General features: G+C 39.3%; 1 protein-coding gene across 1 annotated transcript in view; it reads right to left on the bottom strand.

The window, feature by feature from the left end:
* Positions 1-841: 841 nt before the first annotated feature.
* Positions 842-20483, bottom strand: part of CDH6 (cadherin 6, type 2, K-cadherin (fetal kidney)) — a 55770-nt gene continuing 36128 nt past the window's right edge. The window contains exons 5-11 of the mRNA XM_012721676.1: positions 20059-20246; positions 17173-17426; positions 12202-12338; positions 9637-9758; positions 8276-8393; positions 7912-8163; positions 842-2958 (exon numbers count right to left, since the gene is read on the bottom strand). Coding sequence (XP_012577130.1) covers positions 2468-2958; positions 7912-8163; positions 8276-8393; positions 9637-9758; positions 12202-12338; positions 17173-17426; positions 20059-20246 — 1562 coding nt within the window. The 3' untranslated portion in view covers positions 842-2467. The remainder of the gene's footprint in view (positions 2959-7911; positions 8164-8275; positions 8394-9636; positions 9759-12201; positions 12339-17172; positions 17427-20058; positions 20247-20483) is intronic.

The raw sequence follows: 20483 nt of genomic DNA, 5'->3' as shown, positions 1-20483 counted from the left end.
TCTTCCGGGGCTAACAATTCCCTGCCAATTCCATCTCAAATATTCTACTACAGAATATTTCACTCAGGAGGGAGTAAACCTTAACCTTAACCTTTGGAACTTGCTAGTATCAGCCTTCAGACATGCCAATTAATACCTGAAGTTCAAAAGGAGGACTTCTGATGATACCTTTCTTTTTACAAAGTTATCTTCCTTGGTTTAATTTTTTATTTGATATGAAATCTAAGAAGGGAGCTCTTAAATTTTACAGTAAACCGTGGTTAAGTTGCTTTTCTATTGCTATAAAGAACTAGTTCTTATTAACTAAGCTACCTTTCTCAATACTTACCCGTGACTATGATGCCTATCGAGTTCATTACAGTGAAACGCTCTCCTGCTGTGTTCACATCCCTCTCAGTGCGCATGTGTGTTAATGACAAACTAGCAAAAGAAAACCCTAAAAGCAGGAAATAGTCCAAGCATGAAATACTTGTTAGTATACAGGGGAGTTCATTACAAAATAGGAAGCCATTAGGAAACACATGGAATAATATGATTGCAAAAGTTTTTTCACTCTAATTGGGTGGGTGACTTTTAACAGATTGTCCTCTTGTTTTAAAGGGACTTCTTGGGTAATACACCTACCTAATATTTAAATAAACATCAATATGTTTCCAAATAGAAAAATATGTGCTGATAGGACAATATCTCCAAGTGGATATGATGCTAAGATTATCTGTAGAAAATGAACAATAATTGAAAATAAATCCCTAAGACTAATCACTGAAGTCAGCATATTCTTAAGTACATATTATATATATATGTATATATATATATATATACACACACAGCCTGCTTTTAAAAAAGTTTTCAAAACAATGATGTTTACATTACAGTACTTTGGAAATTTCTGATGACTGCACAATGTAAGAGTCTAATGATAAAAATCATTAGAAGAGCTATAGGAAATACATGGTTTGAACCTGCTGAAAGGATTAATTCAGTTCAGTTGGGTCCTCTGGATAATAACGATGATGCTAATTACATAATTAGAGAAATAATAAATTAGATGGATTGTCTATTACTTTTCTGTCGGAGTTTGAGACCATTACTTTATCACTAATTCAAAGATAAGGATGGCAGGGTTGCCATGGAAACAAAGTGAAAAACAGTGAAAAATGTTAATGCTTTTCAAAGTCAGCTATCATTTTAATTACAATCTTACACACTCTGACTGAAGGGAATCCAAGTTTTTCCTAGGTCAGCGTATTCCAAACATATAATATCTATGTTTCCACTGTGATCTCCATGTCATCCGTGTCGATCACATTACATAAGTAGAAAGATGTTTTGGATGTGAAAGACAGGGTATCAGATTGAAGTAGCTGACTCTTAACCTCTCTATTAAATTCTGAGAACAGGGTCTGAGTTTTATTTAATCTACTTTTACTAATGCAAATTAACTGCATAGGAAGTATCTGGAGAATATGAATTGTTGTACTTTATATTGCTACTTTCAAGTATATTAGCATAATACCGACAACAACCACAGACAAAGAGTTAAAATTTGTCTCAAGAAAGTTGCTTCAAGAACTTTTAAGCAATTAGACTTAGTTGTAATTAGTCTACAGATGGTTGAAATTTCAAGCGATCCACAATACATTTGGTGGCCCAAGCTTTAACATATGCTAACTATATCCTTTGTCAATATTAACCATTCCCTTTCCCCCTTTCTATAGCACAAGGGCAAACTTTCACATGTCTGTTATCTGTTATGTAACAATCTATGTATTTGTGGCAAGGAATGAGAACTTAAGAAGTTTTTTGTTTGTTTGTTTTGGTTGTTGTTTTTTGACTGTTTCCTTTTAATTTACTTATGTCCCTCAAGAGGACCATTGGTGGATTTGCTGTTCAGAGTTGGGGCTAGAAAAGGTTCTTGAAGAACAAACAGGATGGGCAATTGTCATTTTAAATTCTTCTAAGCAGAAAGGGAGTCTGCAGGCCTAGATAGCTCATTAGCTCCTTGTGAGCTGATATGCCAGTTTCTCCTCCCTCCTCTCTTACTGAAATGACATTTTTATTCTTTAAAGCACGGTCCCTCTTCCCACTGGCATGCGCCATGGACAGACAGGGCAGTAGATGCCTCGCACCAATCGAATGTAGCAAAAAGACAAGGCTGGGGGAACTGAACACTCCTAGCCGCGTCCCAAGACAACCAGGGGAAGTGAGATTCCAGCCCGCCTCCAAGCAAGGTGCCTACTGGACCGACATCGTTAACTGGATGCACTAAAAAATAAACATTTGCCTCTTGGGAGCTCATAAAAGTGTACTAGAAAAAAAGTCTCTAACATTGGATCCACGAGGGCTGCAGCCATCGACTTTCAGAACGGGCAGAACAGAGAACCCTTCACGGAGGCGTGGATAAATAGCAGGAAACAGCCACTTCACATATTTCAGTGCTGCACTGGAAAATGAAAAAGGCAACATATTAGGAGTCCTTGTCACTGTCCGCCCCTCCGTACATATCCGCCAGCTTCTTGAAGCGCGGGCCCCAGTCACTAAGGTAATCATAGTCCTGGTCTCCATCCGTGGTCACCGACTCCAGCGAGCTCAGGGAATCGGCCACAGAGCCGGTGCCTTCATAAGCATACGTGGCCAGGGAGTCGTAGGGCGGGGCGGTGGGGTCCGTGTCATTTTCCTTAAGCCTTTGGGTGATGAAATCTCGGACGTCGGTGTTATCTCGAGCTGCAGGAGTCCGTCGGGGTAGAAAAAGGGCTTCGGGCACAATGTCCCTGCGCGATTTGTTGTCCTCTATGGCTTCGGGGTTCCTCAAGGTGCCGATGTCAAAGGCCTGGGTGTCCTCCTCCCCACCCCCTTCGTCGTTGTAACTGACAATGTTGTCTCTAATATCCTCTTTGGAAATGATCAAAGGTTCTTTTTTCCGCTGCCTTCTCAGCGCTGCAAACAACACCACTGTCACTGGAAGCAGAAACAAAACCGAAAACGGAAAGGAAAGTTAATTTGCCGCCCAATTAACGTCAGGAAGAAACACGAATGCTCCAAGGTGAAGGTTTTCAAAGTTCCCCAGGAAACTGCAGACTCAACTTTTATTTCTCTTTGAATCCACTTGCCTACCTGCTTGAGGAATTGAAAGCCCCCTCTCCTCGAATGCTGCCCCCCCCCCAAGAGTGAACGTTTGAAAGAAAATTTCAGAGGAGGATGAAACGCTGTCATAGCTCCTCAGTAGTTCCTTTTTGCTTTGAAATGGCAAACTAGTTTCTAAGTAAGGAAAAAATAAAACGATAATAAAAATAAGTTGAGCCCTGGCGAGATAGTGCCATACGAGTGCAAATTATGCTGAACACCTAAAATGCTCAGAAACTACTTATACGCACAAGGCTGGCACCTTTGGGGACGTGCGGAAGGGTTTGCATAACTCCACATTTAAAATAACTTTTGCATGATGCCTTCTTTTTTCTCTGAGAAAAGTATAAAATTAGTTTGAAACCCAAAGTAGAGATGCGAATGTTCCCATACCTTTGCTACCTATAAGGGAAGAGAACTGGAGGTAATATCCAGAGAGACCCAGATACCATTTGGAAAGCCGTTCTGAACCTCAACATCAGCCAATTTGAACGGACATGTATTAATCCACATGCAAGACTATTTCTGTTTGAGTTCAACAAAATGAGCACATTTAAAAGGGAATGTTTAAAAAAAAAGGAACTCTTTGCAAATTTCCATGTTGTGTGAACCTGTTGCCAGGAATGTTTGTTCTGCGTTGTCCCTCCTAACTTATAGACACTTCAAGAACTGTAGTCAACTAGCTCCTGATGTTTCTTTGGAACTGCCTGGGTGGAACACAGCTGGATACCAGTAGAGAAACATCTACAACTGGACATATGGGTGGAAAATAAAAACATAGGCACAGCTTAGAGAGAAAACAGTTATCCATATCCAGACCAGAAAATGCATTGTGAAGCTGGGTTTGTCTGGGGAGGTTATTAAATAAAATACCAATAATATCTCTTTATTCTGTCTTCCATAACACCGTCATATTTTCTGAGCCATGAAAATTGAATTTTCAAGTAGAATTACACAAAAATGGATTTGTTGGATAAGTATATTTGTCTATGAAATGATAGATCTATGCATATCCATATAGCTATATATTACCATTTCAGATGTTAATAGTATTAATAAAAATTGTTTATCTATTGAGAGAATTTTATGTGCCAGCAACTATAAGAAATGGTTTACATGCTGATGCTCATTTAATTATTATAATAGTCCTATAGCATTGTCATAATCATTACAATCCCATTTTACAGAAGAGAAAATAAAGTTTTAGAGCTGTCACATCAACAAGGGATTGAACTCCAAGTCACTCAGACTAGGAAGCCCTGTTACCATGCTGTGCAGCATGCTTGGGTTATCGATTATTTCTAAAGAAAATGCAATTCTGCCATTTGCAAGTATGTGGTTGTGAAATTATACATGTTGCTCTTGCTGCATAATAACAAATTGTTACCCCCTTTGTCCTGCTTATTCAGGAGTTTATTTACTCGTTCATGCAGTAATTATGTGTGGGGTGTCTACTCTGTGGAAGGTACCATTGAAGCGCCATTGATAAAAAACAACCAAGCTGGCCAAGAGCCTTGTCCAGGTAAGGTAGGCACAGTTGGTCACTGGTGGTGGTGGATGGAGGCCGAGAAGGACCGTGTATGGGGACATTATTAGCAAGTGGCAGATGTGCTGTGTACAGGAGAGAGTAGTATAAGGTAGATGGAGTGTACTTCTGTGCATTTTGAGGGGCTGTCTATGCTTTGCAGTGGGAGACTGCGTCACGGAGAAAGTGACGTTTGAGCAAAGACGGAAGAAGTTCCCCAAGAAGCCATCTGGCAGAGGGAGAAGCTGGAGGAAAGACTTTGGAGGTGACTGTGTGTTCAGAGCAGTTGAAAAACAGCTGAGGTCTCTAGAGAGGGCTGGAAGAGAGGCGTAGGGAAGGGCCAGGTCTTTCGGGCACAGATGCTCCTGTACATCTTCACCTTATCCTGGGAGGCAGGTGGGTGGAAACTTGCGGGACTTTGGGCAGGGGCACACTCATGAGCTCCCTTTGGTGCTGGTTGCAGTGTGGCTTATGCCATGCATTTGCATAACAGAGAGTTGTAAGTAGGCACAGCCTTTGGGAATTAGAAATAGACTCAAGCCACTATCTGTAGAAGAACTGAAATCTGAAGGACCGGGATTTCTTCCAGGGGGGTTCTTCCATCATTTAAGGCAAGCCAGGAGGTATTTATCACTTGCTAATCCCTCCCTAGTTTAAGTTACCTATATCTTTTATTTCAGTCCTATTTAGTCTTGACAGTACAATTGTGCAGAAGAGAGAGGCGCTGGAAGGCATCCAGTCACTGCTGATTCCCCGTCAGCTACAACTGCCTGTCTCTCTCTCGCTCTCTCTTTTTTATAAGCCCATGTACATCTGAACAAAATTCCTTAATAGTACAGAAGGGGCTATAGTCTGGATGGGAGCATTTTTCTCAAAGCTAACTTTATAAAACGAAAGTGTAACTTTATAAAGTTACAGCTTTGTAAAGGTATGAAGTTTATGAACACAGGGGGCAACAACATTATGAGAAAGCTGTGCACTGATGGGGTGCTCTCCCTAGGAACAGGGCCTCCACCTTTCCCTACCGCTCCAGGGCCAGAGCACAGCAGTGAGGTTTGTGGGAGATCGTGTGATGGAAGTTTGGACAAACTTGTGCTCAAATCCCATCATAAAAGCAGGTTGCAGGCATTTGAGGTCAGCACACTTGGGTTCAATGAAATGATTTGACTTTCCGAAGTGTCTCCCATTCTCTGCAAAAGACAAGTAATAACTCGGTGCCTATGGTTGTGCTAGTACATGTCAAAGTTTTGCAAATTCTAGTGGACCATAGAGGCAGGAAATGAGGGTTTTTGGGTTTTTTTTTGTAAATAATTATCATGCCACAGGATTTATTTTTTTTGGTCACTAGTTCCTTTGTATTAATTGATTTTTTTTTTTAAATTTCAAGCATTGTGTGGGGGTCAGGAGAATGAGCTCACCTCCTGAGAAGTGTATCCCCTTGAACCCCACCAGAGCGCCATATCCCTTTGTTTCCTCCTGTATGACGTGACTTCCCTTCTCTTACGAACTCTCAGGTTTGCCTCCACTGTCTCCAATTGTCTTATTATCAGGACAGGCTCTTTCAGAAGCAGAGTGCCATGCAGAAGCACAGGCCGGCAAGGGTGGAGAGTGTGGAAGTCAGTTCTGCCACCTGTCAGGGCTGTGACTTGGCTCCATGAATGCACACCTTGGAGTCTCAGTTTTCATATAAGATGCAGATAAAGACATACCAGGTGGCTCGGGGGGATTAAGTGAGAGAGGCACCGTGTGTAGCCCATGACGTGAGCCTGGTAAAGATTAAGCCCCACACTCCCCCTTTTTTATTGTGTATAGAATTCTGGAGAGACCAGACAAGATGTGGGAGGCACTGAGACAAACAAGGAGTGATGTCCAGACAGTGAATTCATTGCTGGAAGGAGACGGCAAAGAAAAATAAAGGGAGCTGGTCAGAAGGAAGAAAGGGGACAGGGAAAATGGGGAGATGAGGAGGGTAAGGAGAGACACCTCGGGGGATGAAGGGGGTTGGCTCACCCCCCACAGACCACAGAAGAGTTCATGGAATCCTACCTGGCTGTGGCCTGCCCAGCCAGTTCTTCTAAAAGTAATCTTTTTGATTAAAAAGAATATTCATATTCTGCTCTTCCAAAACAATTTTTACAGACTCACTGTTAGAAGCACTGATTTGTCTTTGCACACTGTCAGTTTTTATTTATCCTCAAATCTTAAAATACTTTCTCCAAAGCTTAGTTGACAAAGAGAATCACAGTTCTGTAGTTGAGTTTCAAGGTTTCTGCTGTAATTAGCAAGTTGATTTGGAATGTGCCGCCCTTGGGCAGAGACCAGGGCATCCTCTTCTATGGAAATGTAGGTCATTACTCTTCTGGAAGTCACTATATAGTTACTATTGTCAAATAATCCCCCCACCCCAGAAGTCCAGGTTAACTCCTTCCTTGTAGGTAATCTCTGTGACTTATTTTGCAAGAAGCACATTAGCCCACCTGTGATTCCTCTTTTGTAGTAGTTGAGGGATTGTTGAGTATTTGTGCTCCACTCTTGTGTCTAAGTGGCTGGGGATAAACATTTGCATTTGAATCATTGTTACACCTCGATTTCTACTTTTACTGCATTCATTTCTTCTAGATCCTAGATTTATTTCCTAGTCACAGAAGTTATTAATTATTGAGAGTCTGAGAAATAGTAGACCTTGTGTCCATGGCAATCAGAGAGCAAAGCTAAGCAGGTAATAATTTAAACAGGCAGACCAAAATAAGTGTTCTGGGTTGGAGAAAATTACATAGCTTTTTTACTTTCCTGTGTGTGTGAGAGAGGAAAAAATCACCAGTTCCTTTTTCTACTTTCCCACTGATCTTTGCCTTCACAGAAAGGGCCGTCATCACATGTTTCATGCTGAACACCTTTCACTCTTTAAAATTCAATGGAGTTTACCAGTATAAATATTAAACAACAAATGAAATGAAAAGGGCGTATTCATATTACTCTCAAACTCCCCCAACTTTCATTCCCAGTCTAACAGACAGGAGATTCTTTGGGTGGAATAATTTCCCAACTAGGCAAAGACATGGGCACGTTTCACATCTGTTCACTTTCCAAAGCCATTTTCAAGCAATAACGAGTTCATGGCCAGCAACACAGAGTGTCAGCATTTAACTATACTCACCTAGACCAGGCCGCCTGCCTGAATCGGGGAGGCGGATAAACCTAGTGTCACAGCGACGGTGTGTGCCGCCAGAGTGGGGAGATAGGGCGTGGGAGGAGCTGTTTACCTAGCAGGGTGACGATGCACAGGAGGATGGCGACCAGTGCCCCGGTGCTCAGCCCCGTGGGGTGGACGAGGGCCTCGGCGTGGCAGGACTGCATGTTCCCGTGGTGGTCACACGCACACACCCGGACGGTCACGGTCCCAGTGCTGCTTTGGACCGGATAGTCATTGTCTGAAATGACCACCGGCAGGAGGTAGGTGCTCATCTCGTGTCTGTTGTAGCCATTTTTCCGAGTTAAGATTCCTGCCGTATTGTCTGGAATGGGAAAGCAGGTGTATGAGAGTCTGTGTGTGTTGGGTCCACCGTGAAAGGGCTGACATGAAATAGATGTCAGGCCAGAGAGAGAAGGGAACTTGGGCTCAGTTACCTTTGTTGTCTTGAATGGTAAAGTTTGAACCACCAGCTGCTTCGGGGGCCAAAGAGAATGAGAATTGGTGCCCGCTGTAAGGGTCATCCTTGTCCACAGCCCGTAGGGTCTGAATCAGCTAAAATCAAAACCATAAAGACCAGTTAAGTTACAATGTATATGAGAGTTTTTCAGTAAATGCTTGACTACATAATTTCTAATTTTCGTTTAAAAGAAAAAAAGGAGCCTATAGAAAATGGGCAAAATGAATCTACCCTGCAGGGATCGGGAAGGTTGGAAAACCATAGAGGAAGGCTTAATCCTTTGTTGTGAGGTAGTCCTTTGCACTGTAAGATGTCTCTTCTCACTAGACATCATTGGTTCCCTGCTCTTTGTGACAGTCCAAAATGTTCTCCAACATTGCCAGATGTCTCTGGGGTCAAAGTCACCCAGGCTGAGAATCACTTCCCTAGAGCTCCTCACACAAAATGGCTTAGGAAAATGGAGTCATTTCTGAGTGTCCGGCTCCATTTTTTAAAAATAGTTTTATTTATTTATGCTTGCAAGAACTGGGGTACAGACCAGAGGTACAGAGGGTGAGAGGATTCACCAGACACAGAGTGGGCAGCAGAACAGGCAGATTAACTGAAATACACTGCTGAGGGGAGCAGTCTGGGAGACCAGAGAGGTCTGCTGTACCCTGTGGATCACTTCCCTGGCCTGGGATTGAACCCTTGCACCACCAGGGAGGACCCTGTCTGGTTTCTTTAGAAAAGCCATCATGGCATCTACATATGCCATCAACTTGCAAAAAAAAACATTTAAAAAGAGAATTTTTGTACAAAACACCTAGTATCAGTTTCCCACTTGAACATTTATTTTTGGACAAACAGTAATATAATTTTATCTCACTGGTAGAAAAGACCTACTTCAGGTGAAGACAAACGTCAAGCAGTTGTCAAAGTATTCATGAATTTGTATTATTTGTACAGGTGGACAGTTTAAATAAGTGAAAGTAGGAAATGTAGGCTATTGTAAATATGTTTCTAGTTATTACTCCCCAGTATATATTATAATTTGAACTGTCTGTTCGCCAAAAAAGGACTTTTCAATAGAGCTGTGACTAATCTATTTTAATGAAAACTTAAGACTGAGTTGGAGACAGCATCTGTCTTTGAGACTGATGAACTTCCAGTTCTTAGAGAGTGTTTGTTCTCTTATCCAAGTTAAACATTCATCCTGGTTCTTGTTTATTGTATTAACTTTGTTAACACTCACTTCATAGATAATTCAAAACTAGCCCTCAGCTCTGTGTCTCATGTGAATTACTAAACGATCTAGATTAATCTGACTAAATTAACTTACTTTCTCATGAAACTCACCTGATCTGCTTTAGCCTTTTCACAGACAAAGGTTTCATAGAATTCTGCAAATTCTGGGGCGTTGTCATTGACATCTAGAACTTTGATATATAGGGGTACCCGGCTGCTTTGCTTTGGATTGTCTGCAAAATGCCACAAGGAAAGGAAGATGTTTATATGTTTTGATCACTGATCTCTGTAGTCGATAGTCACTCACTCACCCCTTCTCATTCATAACAGATTCCTTGAGGCTTCTGGGAGTGCCACAGTGCATTATGTACTAATATGGTCAGAACAAAGTAGAATTAGTTTCTTTGGTACTTCTGGGCTCCAATATACCTGATGGAAATAAAGCTATTTGTGTTGATATAATGCAACTGTGTAATAAGCCCCAGAGTAACACAAAATAAAGAAAATCTATCCAGAAAAGGCATTTTGGAAGGACATTTTAAAAGAAGTCAGGAAGCCAGCAAATGGAAGAATGTGGAAAGGGAGAAAGAGCATGGAATGATGGTTGATGAATATTGGTCTTGGGTTTTAGTCTGAGCACTAAATAACAACTAGATATTGTACTAAGTGTTTTGCTCTATATTGTCTTACTTCTTCCTTACAAATATCCAAGATAGATAAAATTATCATCCCCATTTTTAGATGAGGAAAGACTGAGGCACAGAGAAATTGGGCAATTTGACTGTGTTCAAAGAAAGTGAGGAGAGGATGCTAGATTCAAACTTGGGTCTGTGATGCCAAAGCCCTGTTGTTCATCTGGGACAATGATAAAGGAGAATCAATGTTTAAAGACCTAAGATAAATAAAATATTTTGGTTGTCTTCTATGAAGTTCTCCTAGGTATGGAGGAAGATAGACACCTGGTCCAAGAATCAGAATAGGAATCTCTCCCCTTAACACTCTTCATTTACTTCACTCTATGTTTCCTTTTCCATTTATTTCATAAATATCTCCCCATTCCATGCATAAACCTCTAAACCTAATAAGCGTCAGTTGCTATTTGGGACATAGGGATACATGGGAACATAGCAAAGACCTTGCTTCCTGGTGTATTATTCTAATGAAGGAGGTAATGATGTGTCAGGAGCTAGGGGAAATTAACCAGGGTAAAGGGTGGAAAAGTGTTACTTTGAATGGGTATCTGGAGAAGGTGTCTCTGACAAAATGACATTTGCACAGAGACATGAACAAAGAAAAGGACTGGGTATTTCTGGCTCTCAGATACAGGCATTGGTAAGTGCGAAGGTCCTGGAGTGAAAGTGAGTTGGCTTTATACAAACTCTTGGCTTCTGTTACAACAAAGGTCGTGAAGGAGTTTGGGCAATAAGGTTCTTCAGCTCCTCTGCCTCTAAGATTTTGCACACTACTTTTCCAAAATTATCGCTGCTGGAGATGAAGTTTTTTTTTAAAGGTCATTATCACTAACACTTTTCAAACACATCACAGAAACATTAAATCTTAAAACCAGGGATTTTTAGGCATACAGCTTAATACATATGAAATAACTACTGCAGTAAATGTAAAATTTCATGATGTTATAAAAATGGCTTTTTTTCAGTGGGAGATAATTTTGTAATTGTAAAGCTTCAAGTATGCTCTGTTATTGCTGCACACTAGTGACTCCACATAAACAGAGAGCAAATTCCTGCCTTATAATTTGTAATGAGTTCTTATCAGAAAACAATGCTTCATTTTGGTCATATTGATTACTGATTATTCTACTCAATTTCTTTGAGCTATTTCACACCTTGCAACTGATGATAACCAAGAGTAGGTCATCTGATATGCAATATCTCACATTAGCTACTCAGCTAACAATGTTGGAACCTCTGAAACCAAAACCAAAAAATAAAAAAATGAGGTGTTCTTTAGAAGCCAACTTTAAAACATTTAAAAATTATTTAAAAATCCTTTTGTTTTTATGCACTTAAGTTTATAGGCCGTGCTTATGTCACACAATTTCCACTGCATATCATCATATTTAAAGTACTCTCATGGCACTGTTTTTTCTTTGCCTGGAATTTCATGGGATTCAGTAACATTCATTTAAAATATTTTATTTGTTACTTGGTGGTACATACTGTGGAAAAGTTAAAATTCTAAAATTAAAGTTTATTGTTTTACAGAATTTTCTGTAAAAACTTTTCCTTAAAGTTTCTTTTTCTGCAAAAAATTAAACTTCTCTTCATTCTGTAATGCTTTTGAAATAGAAATTCTATAGAAAGCTAGAGGATGAATATACAAAAAATTTCTAAACAGTGTTTTCTTCTCCAGCTGCTTCTGTAATGTTCTGATTTTTAAACAATTTGGAATAAAATCCAAGTACCAATCCAACCTCAGTTGAGAGATGGAGTTCCATTTTATTGTTTCCCAGCAGAGGAACTGTTATGAATATGTCTTTGCATCTGTGAATAATCCAGCACGTGTGGAAGAACCATTACTGGCAGTCATTACAGGGCCTTCTGCCTTAATATTTGTCCAGGGCACCATCCGCACGATGCATTTCAGTTTTGTTCCAGCAGCCCTTGCTGGGGTCCCCTCCCAGCTGGGACTTCAGTGACATGAGTTTGGACTTACTGATCTCTGTTGCTATCACTGTAATGTTGTGCCACAGCAAGGTTTCTCGGTCAAGAAGTTTTGATGTAAAAATGGAACCATTTCCAGAATCAATGTTGAATATTCTGTCCATATCTGTATGTCGATCAACAGAATACCTGAAAATGCAGAGTAGAATTTAGAAAGGTTTCCTTGTATTTGCTATTGTCACATCCTGACACTATCCTGAATATCTGTGACTTGATTTTTTTTTCCTCCTGGGGTCACATATTTGAGTATCTCTTAACATTAGATGATGTAACTTAGAGAAAATAAGTTCTATGCAACCATGGTCTTAATGATAAACCCAGCAGACAGTTGTGTCATTTTGAGTATCAACCACAAAATTTCTTCTTTCAATATCAAATGTAGATAGTAATTGTTACATTTTAACTCAACTTTTTAGAACCTTAGCACTTTGGGTGTGCATGTGCACATTTAATTAGGGCTCACTGTTTTTCTTTTATCCATTTTATCTTTTAAATTGCTATGTTGAAGGAAGAAAAAGATGGCTAGTGCCTATGAAGTTAATGAGGCAGGTGAGGGAGAGAGATGAGTTGGGGTAGAAATCCAAGGGTGGGCTGGCCCTGGTAAGGAGCTAGGGTTTATTCTAAGCATGATGTGGATCTACTGATGACTTTAAGTAGTGGCATGATGTCATTACGGTTTACAAAGATCATTGATTGAATGAGGAAAGTTGCTGGGTGGTAAAGTCATGAACGGATGAGAAAGGAGGAATGAACAGGATTATGGAAAGATCCTAAGTTCCAGGAATGATTTGTTGAGACTGTGGTGCTTGATGAAGTGTAGGTAGTGATACCTAGTGTGAAGGTCAAGGCAGAGCCCTGAATGGACCATCTAGATTTCAGATTCAAGTGTCTGAGATGAGAATGTGCAGTTGAGGGAGAGAAGCAGAAAGGACAGAATCACTTGTAGGCTACAAGGAGAATGGCGAAGCTCAGGACCCAGAACAGTGGGTGTATAGAACAAAGTGTCAGATGTCTTGAAAAGGAGAATTTGGAGAATTCAAGGAAAACCAAGAGGCCAAAATAGGTTAGGGTCTTCAAACTAAAATTGAAAGATTTTGAGAAATGTTGTCTTCTTTATTACTAATTTTGGAATAGTTATAGAAGGGGGAAAATATGTGTACACTGTTTTATAGGGGAGCAATAAAAAGAAAACTCAGAAGAAAATTGACATGTTTAGGTCATTAGGAATAAAACATTTGCCCATTTCACCTATATTCTCACAAATTTATATATGTCTACTCAATTGAGTAGAAATACAATTTAAATAAATCACCTAATTATTCATATACATGTGAAATTATTGTGAATACTCTTAGAAAAATAAACTTGCAATAAGCATGTCTGAGGGTCTATTTCAATTAATTATTTTGCTTTAAAATAGAACTAGTGAATTACAATAAATAGCAAATTTTGTCTTAAATAACAACCATTTAACTAAAATGGATAACTAAAATAGATCTAACTAAAATAGATAACCATTATCATAGGCTATTTAAATCTTATTTTAAAGGGAATTGATGAAACTAATAAAGGATCTCTACCTAACTATCTATCTATCTATATACACATACATGCACACATATATGTAAAATTGGTACAATCTTAGTTTCAGTTTATATAAACCTGATGTCTTATTATCAAAAGGGTTGACACAGATGAATAGCAACTGTTTTTGCCACTTATACCAAGAGTCCACATTTATTAAGAACTTAGGCATTAAAATTGCTTAGTCACCTTTCTTCATTATTAATTTCAGAATGATAAATATTTACAGCACAGGATTACCAAATATATCAGTGTTCATAGGCTTTGTAAGAAATTTAGTAATTATGTACAAAAGTATTTAACTCTCATGAAAAATGTCAAGCTTAAGACATGTTGCTTATTGGTTTTAAAAGCTTGTATATAGCAGCAATATTTCCTTGTTCTTTGCCTCTCTTTCCTGTTGTAGTTTTAAGTTTTATGTGTAATCATATCTTCTCATTAAGACTTGAGGTAAGGGCATGGGGTGAAAAAGTTTTCGTTGAAGTTAGCTTTTAATTTCTAAGAGAAGTAAATATTTATAAAATACCAAATTTTCATATATATTTTTTCTTGAAGCAGGAGATCACATTGTTTTGGAATGTTGCTTGCAACAAGGTCTCATCTATTTTTTGCTTTTGTTTCCAAAGTATTTTAAATTTTTCTCAAGGATATTTACCTTCCAGTCATATTAACTTTAATCACAACTGATAAGGAAGAAGATAATAAATTCCTTTATGATTATAGCAGATCATTCTGTTAGGTAGGTAGCTCTTTTTCCTCTAAAACTTTATTGTATTCTTTGCTTCAGTAATCTGTCTTCTAATGGAGCTTCAGATGTGTGGGTAAAGAAAGGAAGTGTGTTTGCATGTATATTTTTCATAATAAGTATTTATAGTGATATTTTACAAACTGTTATATGGAAATTCAAAGGTCATTTGTGAGAATGCCACTGGAAGAAAAGTAATTTATGTGATTAAAGAATTAAAGATTTGTGCTGCATAATGATAAATCAATGCTTGAGAGAATTCCTTAGTATTAGTTGTGCACCTAACATATCTTGTATCTAGTTCAAAAATTATGTCTTGAGTAACCAAAAACTGCATGGAAGTACTTTCTTAATATAAGTCAATTTTACTGTAGAAAAGGAATCCCTGAAATATGTGTAGAATGTAGCAATGCGTATTGCTATCTTCATACCTAGTTCTAGATGCAAGATCAAAATGTAGTGATAGAAAGCTGTCAGGAAAAAAGCTTTACAATTAGCTGACAACCAAGCCAGTCTGACATGCTATTTCCTTTATTAAAACGTGAAGTAATTCAATGGGTTAAAATGGCACTTGGTGTGAAAAGTAAAATAGATATAAAAATTCATATTAAATTCCCAGAAGACATTATCTCTTTCAATTAAAAACATATCGACTATCACAGAGGTAATCAAAGTTCACATTTGTAAACTTTCAGCCTTAACACCTTCAAGTTGGTCTTTTTTAAATTAAAAACTCTATTATTATTTAAATTGGTCTTGCCATTGACATGCGAAGATAATTTCCCTCACATATTTCGAACTCTAAGTGAAATTGAGATATAACATAAAATTATTTGTGCTATACAAGCCAAGACCATCATTTATTTTCCTCCTTAATAATATTAAATGAGCATGGAGGAAGATGGTCCAAGCAGCCAGGTGTGCCTATGCTGGCTTGCCACCTTCCAATTAAGAATGTCTACACGTAGTCTAAGTAGATGAGAATACAACAGTCTACTTCTCTGGTGATTTAGGATTAGTTTCTGAGTGATCCAGGCTTTTTTTGTGTTTTAGAAGTGGGACTTGCCATTAAACAAAGAGCTCAACTAACCACCTTGCAACCTCAAGTTCTTGTATCTGCAATAATATTCATATGCACAACCTTTTGGAACCTTTTAAAAAGTGGGTTTGGATTGAGTCATGCGTCAACTTAACTCTCTAGTGGGTTCTTACTTCAAGCAGAAGTACCGGCACCTGGATGGACCTGCCTCTCGCCAAGCTGCCTGATTGCCTCCCGCCTTCACGCCCCACTGAAGACACACTCTTCACTGTCTGGGTCTCCTGCTACTCCTTCCACACCCCAAGCAAGCTCTGAATTCCGACCTAACCCCACCTCTTAGAATGTTCTTTTCCCAGATATCAGCATCATTCATCCTTTTGTTTCATTCAAATCTTTATGAAAACGATTTCCTGACAAAGCTACTGACTATATTATCTAAAATTCAGATAAAGGGTATTTCCGTACTCTGTTTCTATACTTCTTTGTTTTACTGCTTACAGTTTATTTCACCCGGCATATTACTTATTCACTTTTCTGCTTGTCTCTCTCTTCCCCAAAAAGAATGTAAACTCCATGAGATCAGGATTGGTGTAGTTCTCTGCTGCAGCTCTAATGCCTCGGACATTCCTGGCACTTGATCACAATATATTTGTGGATAATATATTTTTGTGGTTTCTCAACCTAACTTTCTTTCTATTGAATAATTTACATAGTAATATTCTCTAGCTTAGCACTTTTTTCCTCTCATCGACTAAGCTATGGGTAAAGCCTGGAAATTGGTTGATTTCCTGATAAGATTCTAGCATCTGAAGTATCCATGGTCCCAAGAGGAATGAGGTTTTTTGCAAACTAAATTATAACTAAGGTATAAAAAATGTACAGGGAACATAGAGCTTGCTTCAAAGTATAAATTGGATTCTACTCTACTAATTTTTTCTAGGATTACACACATCTATCTTTCTATCTACCTACCTACTTACCTATCTATCTATTGATCAATTGATCATAACTCTTTTTTTCTTTTTTAATTTTTAAAATTTTTTTATAACAGTTTATTTTTACATCATTTTGTACATTTTTTTACATCTCAATTGTAATCCCCGCGGGTTTCCCATCACCAAGTCACCCGTGTGCCATCACCATAATCCTGTGCACTTCCTTCCCCTGTCACATCATAACTCCTTTTATCAGATTTGCAAAAGAATCTTGTCTCTAGTGTTACATGATAGGTTCTTTGAAAACTAGGCTGTCAAGCCCAGTGCCTTGTTAAAGCTCACAATGCTTAAATCTTCAACTAAAAACATACAAAAATTCCCAGTCCATTCAGTTGCATTACCTTATGCCATTGCTATGTAAGCAGTAAATTCCTTAGAGCTCATTTATGTTTTTTTCCTCCACTTTGTGTCTTTTAGGTTGTTGTCAAACTAATACTGATGTTGAACAAGGATAGTGAATGTGCTATTTAAAGTCATTTTTAAAGAAAACACAACTCTGTAATTGGGGGGAAGAGGATTCATCTTTTCAACTTGCAGGCAGATATCTGAATGTAAATTGACTGAAAGTTGTGAAAGAAACGTGTGGCAGAGTATGCTTACTTGACAGGATTCCTGGCGGCATCTGGGTCTTGGGCTGTGACGGAGCCTATGGTTGTGTTTATCTGAGCGTCTTCTCTTATTTGTAGGACGTAGGCCAGTTTGCTGAAGATGGGGGGCTCATCGACATCCTCCACCATGATTCTCACTGTGGCAGAATCTTTGAATGGCCCCAGGTAGAGAAAACGGGGTTCAATGTGAGGGTTGGAGGCTTCTACTTTGAGGGTGTATACTTTCTTCTTTTCAAAATCTAGGAGCTTAAGGGAGGAGAAAGGAGCGATGAATTTAAAGCAGCTAAAGCATAGAAAGCCAAGATATGAACTACTTTTCGTGTAAATCCCCATGGGTGAACGTGACCGTATTGATAGTGTGATGTTGGACAAAGGCAGGGAGTTCGGATGGCACATGATCTTGCTAAAGTTTGGGCTCAAACCAAGCCTGCTGTTGCTTTCAAAATGGGAGTGGACTCTAAGGTTAAATGGGCAGGAAAGAACATGAAAGTCAGGTTCTGTTCCAGACCCCTTAACAGTAAATCCTTACATTTGACTAGAAAGGATTATGCCAGGGGGGAGATGGCAAATATGTAGTCAATTATTCTCTACTAGCTTTTGTCACATCTGGGTTTTTTTTTTTAAATAAAGATTTATTTATTTGTGCATACAGAACTGGGGTACAGGCCCGAGGCTCAGGGGCGGCGAGAGGCTTCACTAGAGACAGAGTGGGGAGCAGAACAGGCAGTTCTACGAAGTACACTGCTGAGGGGAGCAGCGGGCGGGTCAGGAGAGGTCTGCCGCGCCATGTGGTCACCTCCGGGGCAGGTGGGAATCGAACTCATGCGGAAGTGGCTTTAGCTTCTCAGGGCTGCACTTTAGCCCACTGCGCCACCAGGGAGGGCCCACATCTGGTTTTAATTGAGCACTAAATGTTTAAAATTTGCCTATATTTGGGTTCCCCCTTGGACCATTAAGCTAAGGTAGAAATCTACACTTTATAGATCCTCCCTTAGCCCACTAACAATTCCACTGCTGAGTGGGAATTGAGAACCACAACTTGCATTATGGTCTTTTCTTCCTCATTCAGGTAAAGCAGCTTGAAAAACTATATTTCTTTTCTTGTGGGATGATAAAATATTCCAAATGATCTGATAAGGTCATTGGGCTAGTGACTTGCCAAAGAAAGTAATGATCATTTTTATCAGCGCTTTTTAGGAAAAGTACCTCTGCTTCTGGAGCCAGAGTGAACCTAAAAGCTCTTCGCTGACTTTTAGTTTTGGATGATAATATGACAAGACTCACTCGAAGCACAATTAATCAAGATGTTAGTGAATGTGATTTAGTCGGCTAGGCTAGATTTCAGTTTGAATCTGATAAGGCACCAAGAAAATTAAAAAGGTTAATGCACAGTAATGGGTTTCCTAATTGTGTTATCATATAAAACACTGGTCTGAGTGTCACTTAAACATGCTTTATTGTGCTTCCAGAGATTAAGACATGCAACCCAAGCCTTAAAAGGAAAAAGATTTCTTGTCATTTACATCCCTTATGTTTATATTTATCAGCAACATAACAGTGTCTCAAAGACAAAGGAAATACAACACACATGATAAAAATGAGATCGTTAAAAAATACAACCCTATCTAGTGGTTCAGTGGGTTAAAGCAGAGCACTATGAAGCCACTACCACATGAATTCGATCCCTGGCCAGGGGAGTGACCCAGATGGTGTGTCAGACCTCTCCTGATCTGCCTGCTGCTCCCCTCAGCAGTGTACTTTGTCAATCTGCCTGTTCTGATCCCCACTCTGTCTCTGGTGAAGCCTCTCACCCCACTCCCACTTGTGGCCTGTACCCCTTTCTTTTGGTGTGCATAAATTAGCAAATCCTTAACAAATTACAATCAAAATTGATATTATATTTAGCTTTGAAGTACCATGTTTGGTTTTTCATTTTTGCCACACTATTGTGTCCTGCTCTGTGGTGCTAGGTAATATGGGGAAGGGAGTCAGTGAAACATGTAGGGGAAAACAGGAATTCAGAATATCAAGAAGGCATTATTACTGTATTCCAGAAGGTAGCTAAAGACATCACAGGAAATTTGTATTATTGAATTTACTTTCATGGTCTTCCTATATTTTTTAGTTCAGGTCATCTGCTTGCATTGTTCTTTTCCTTCAAAATGTGTATCAGGATTTGCTGTTAGGTACATTTCTTTATTTGCTTCCATGTGTCTTTCCCCCCTAAGCACACTGGGGGTTTATCAAAGCAGAATTAGTCTATTGAATATAAAATTGTATCCCGATCAAACACTGTCTGGCACTTTTTATATTTATTGTTCATTTACATTACTTATTTTATGTGCTCTTATGTATAGCATTATATTTTCTATTTTCTTAGGAAGTTCTTAATAAACCTTTACTGAAAATACAGAATTAGTGAATGCATAAGATTTATTTAGGACCCCTGGTAGCCAACCAAAGAGATCTCAGTGTAATTAGGCTTAATGTTTTAAAAAATAATTTGTACAGGCCCTCCCTGGTGGCGCAGCGGGTTAAAGCACAGCACTGAGAAGCTTAAGCCACTTCAGCATGAGTTCGATTCCCGCCTGCCCAGGAGGTGACCACATGGCGTGGCAGACCTCTCCTGACCCGCCCGCTGCTCCCCTCAGCAGTGGACTTCATCAATCTGCCTGTTCTGCTCCCCGCTCTGTCTCTGGTGAATCCTCTCACCCGCCGCATCTCTGGCCTGTACCCCAATTCTATATGAATAAATAAATAAAAAAATAATTTGTACAAAAAGAGTCTAGAGGAATGTCCACAGGAGATGTAATTGCCCCTTGCGAGTCAGAGGAGAGAAAATGAGTTCATTTGTACAGCATTTCACAAGTGGCGTTACCTTTTTGACAGTTATAATTCCTTCCTGGGTTTCCTGGTCGGTGATGACATCAAACATGTCCAGCCCCTCTCCCTCTGTGATGCTGTACTCAATTTCAGCATTTTCTCCCACATCTGCATCGCTGGCTTTGATCCTGCCAATGGGTGTGCCCGGTGGAGAAGATTCAGGGGTTTTGAATTGGTAGGTACCTATTATTCGCCAGACAGAGATAAATCCCATTCTGAGTGTACTCCAGCACCATAAACACAGACCCAGTTTCCACCAGTTCTTTGAGACAGTGCCATGCATATTGGCAGATGTGTGCTTTCCTTAAAATAATGAATTATGCCCTATTCTCCTTAAGTCTTCACTTTTATGATTGTTAAGAATGTTTCTTTATTTCATGACCTGCCTCTTTTCAAATGAAGAATACTTTTCTTCTCTTG

The sequence above is a fragment of the Condylura cristata genome, unplaced genomic scaffold (assembly GCF_000260355.1).
Source record: "Condylura cristata isolate star-nosed mole 26May11 unplaced genomic scaffold, ConCri1.0 scaffold00007, whole genome shotgun sequence".
Classification (NCBI taxonomy): Eukaryota; Metazoa; Chordata; class Mammalia; order Eulipotyphla; family Talpidae; genus Condylura; species Condylura cristata.
The sequence above is the reverse complement of the archived record's forward strand: the minus strand, read 5'-3'. Positions and strand labels throughout refer to the sequence as shown.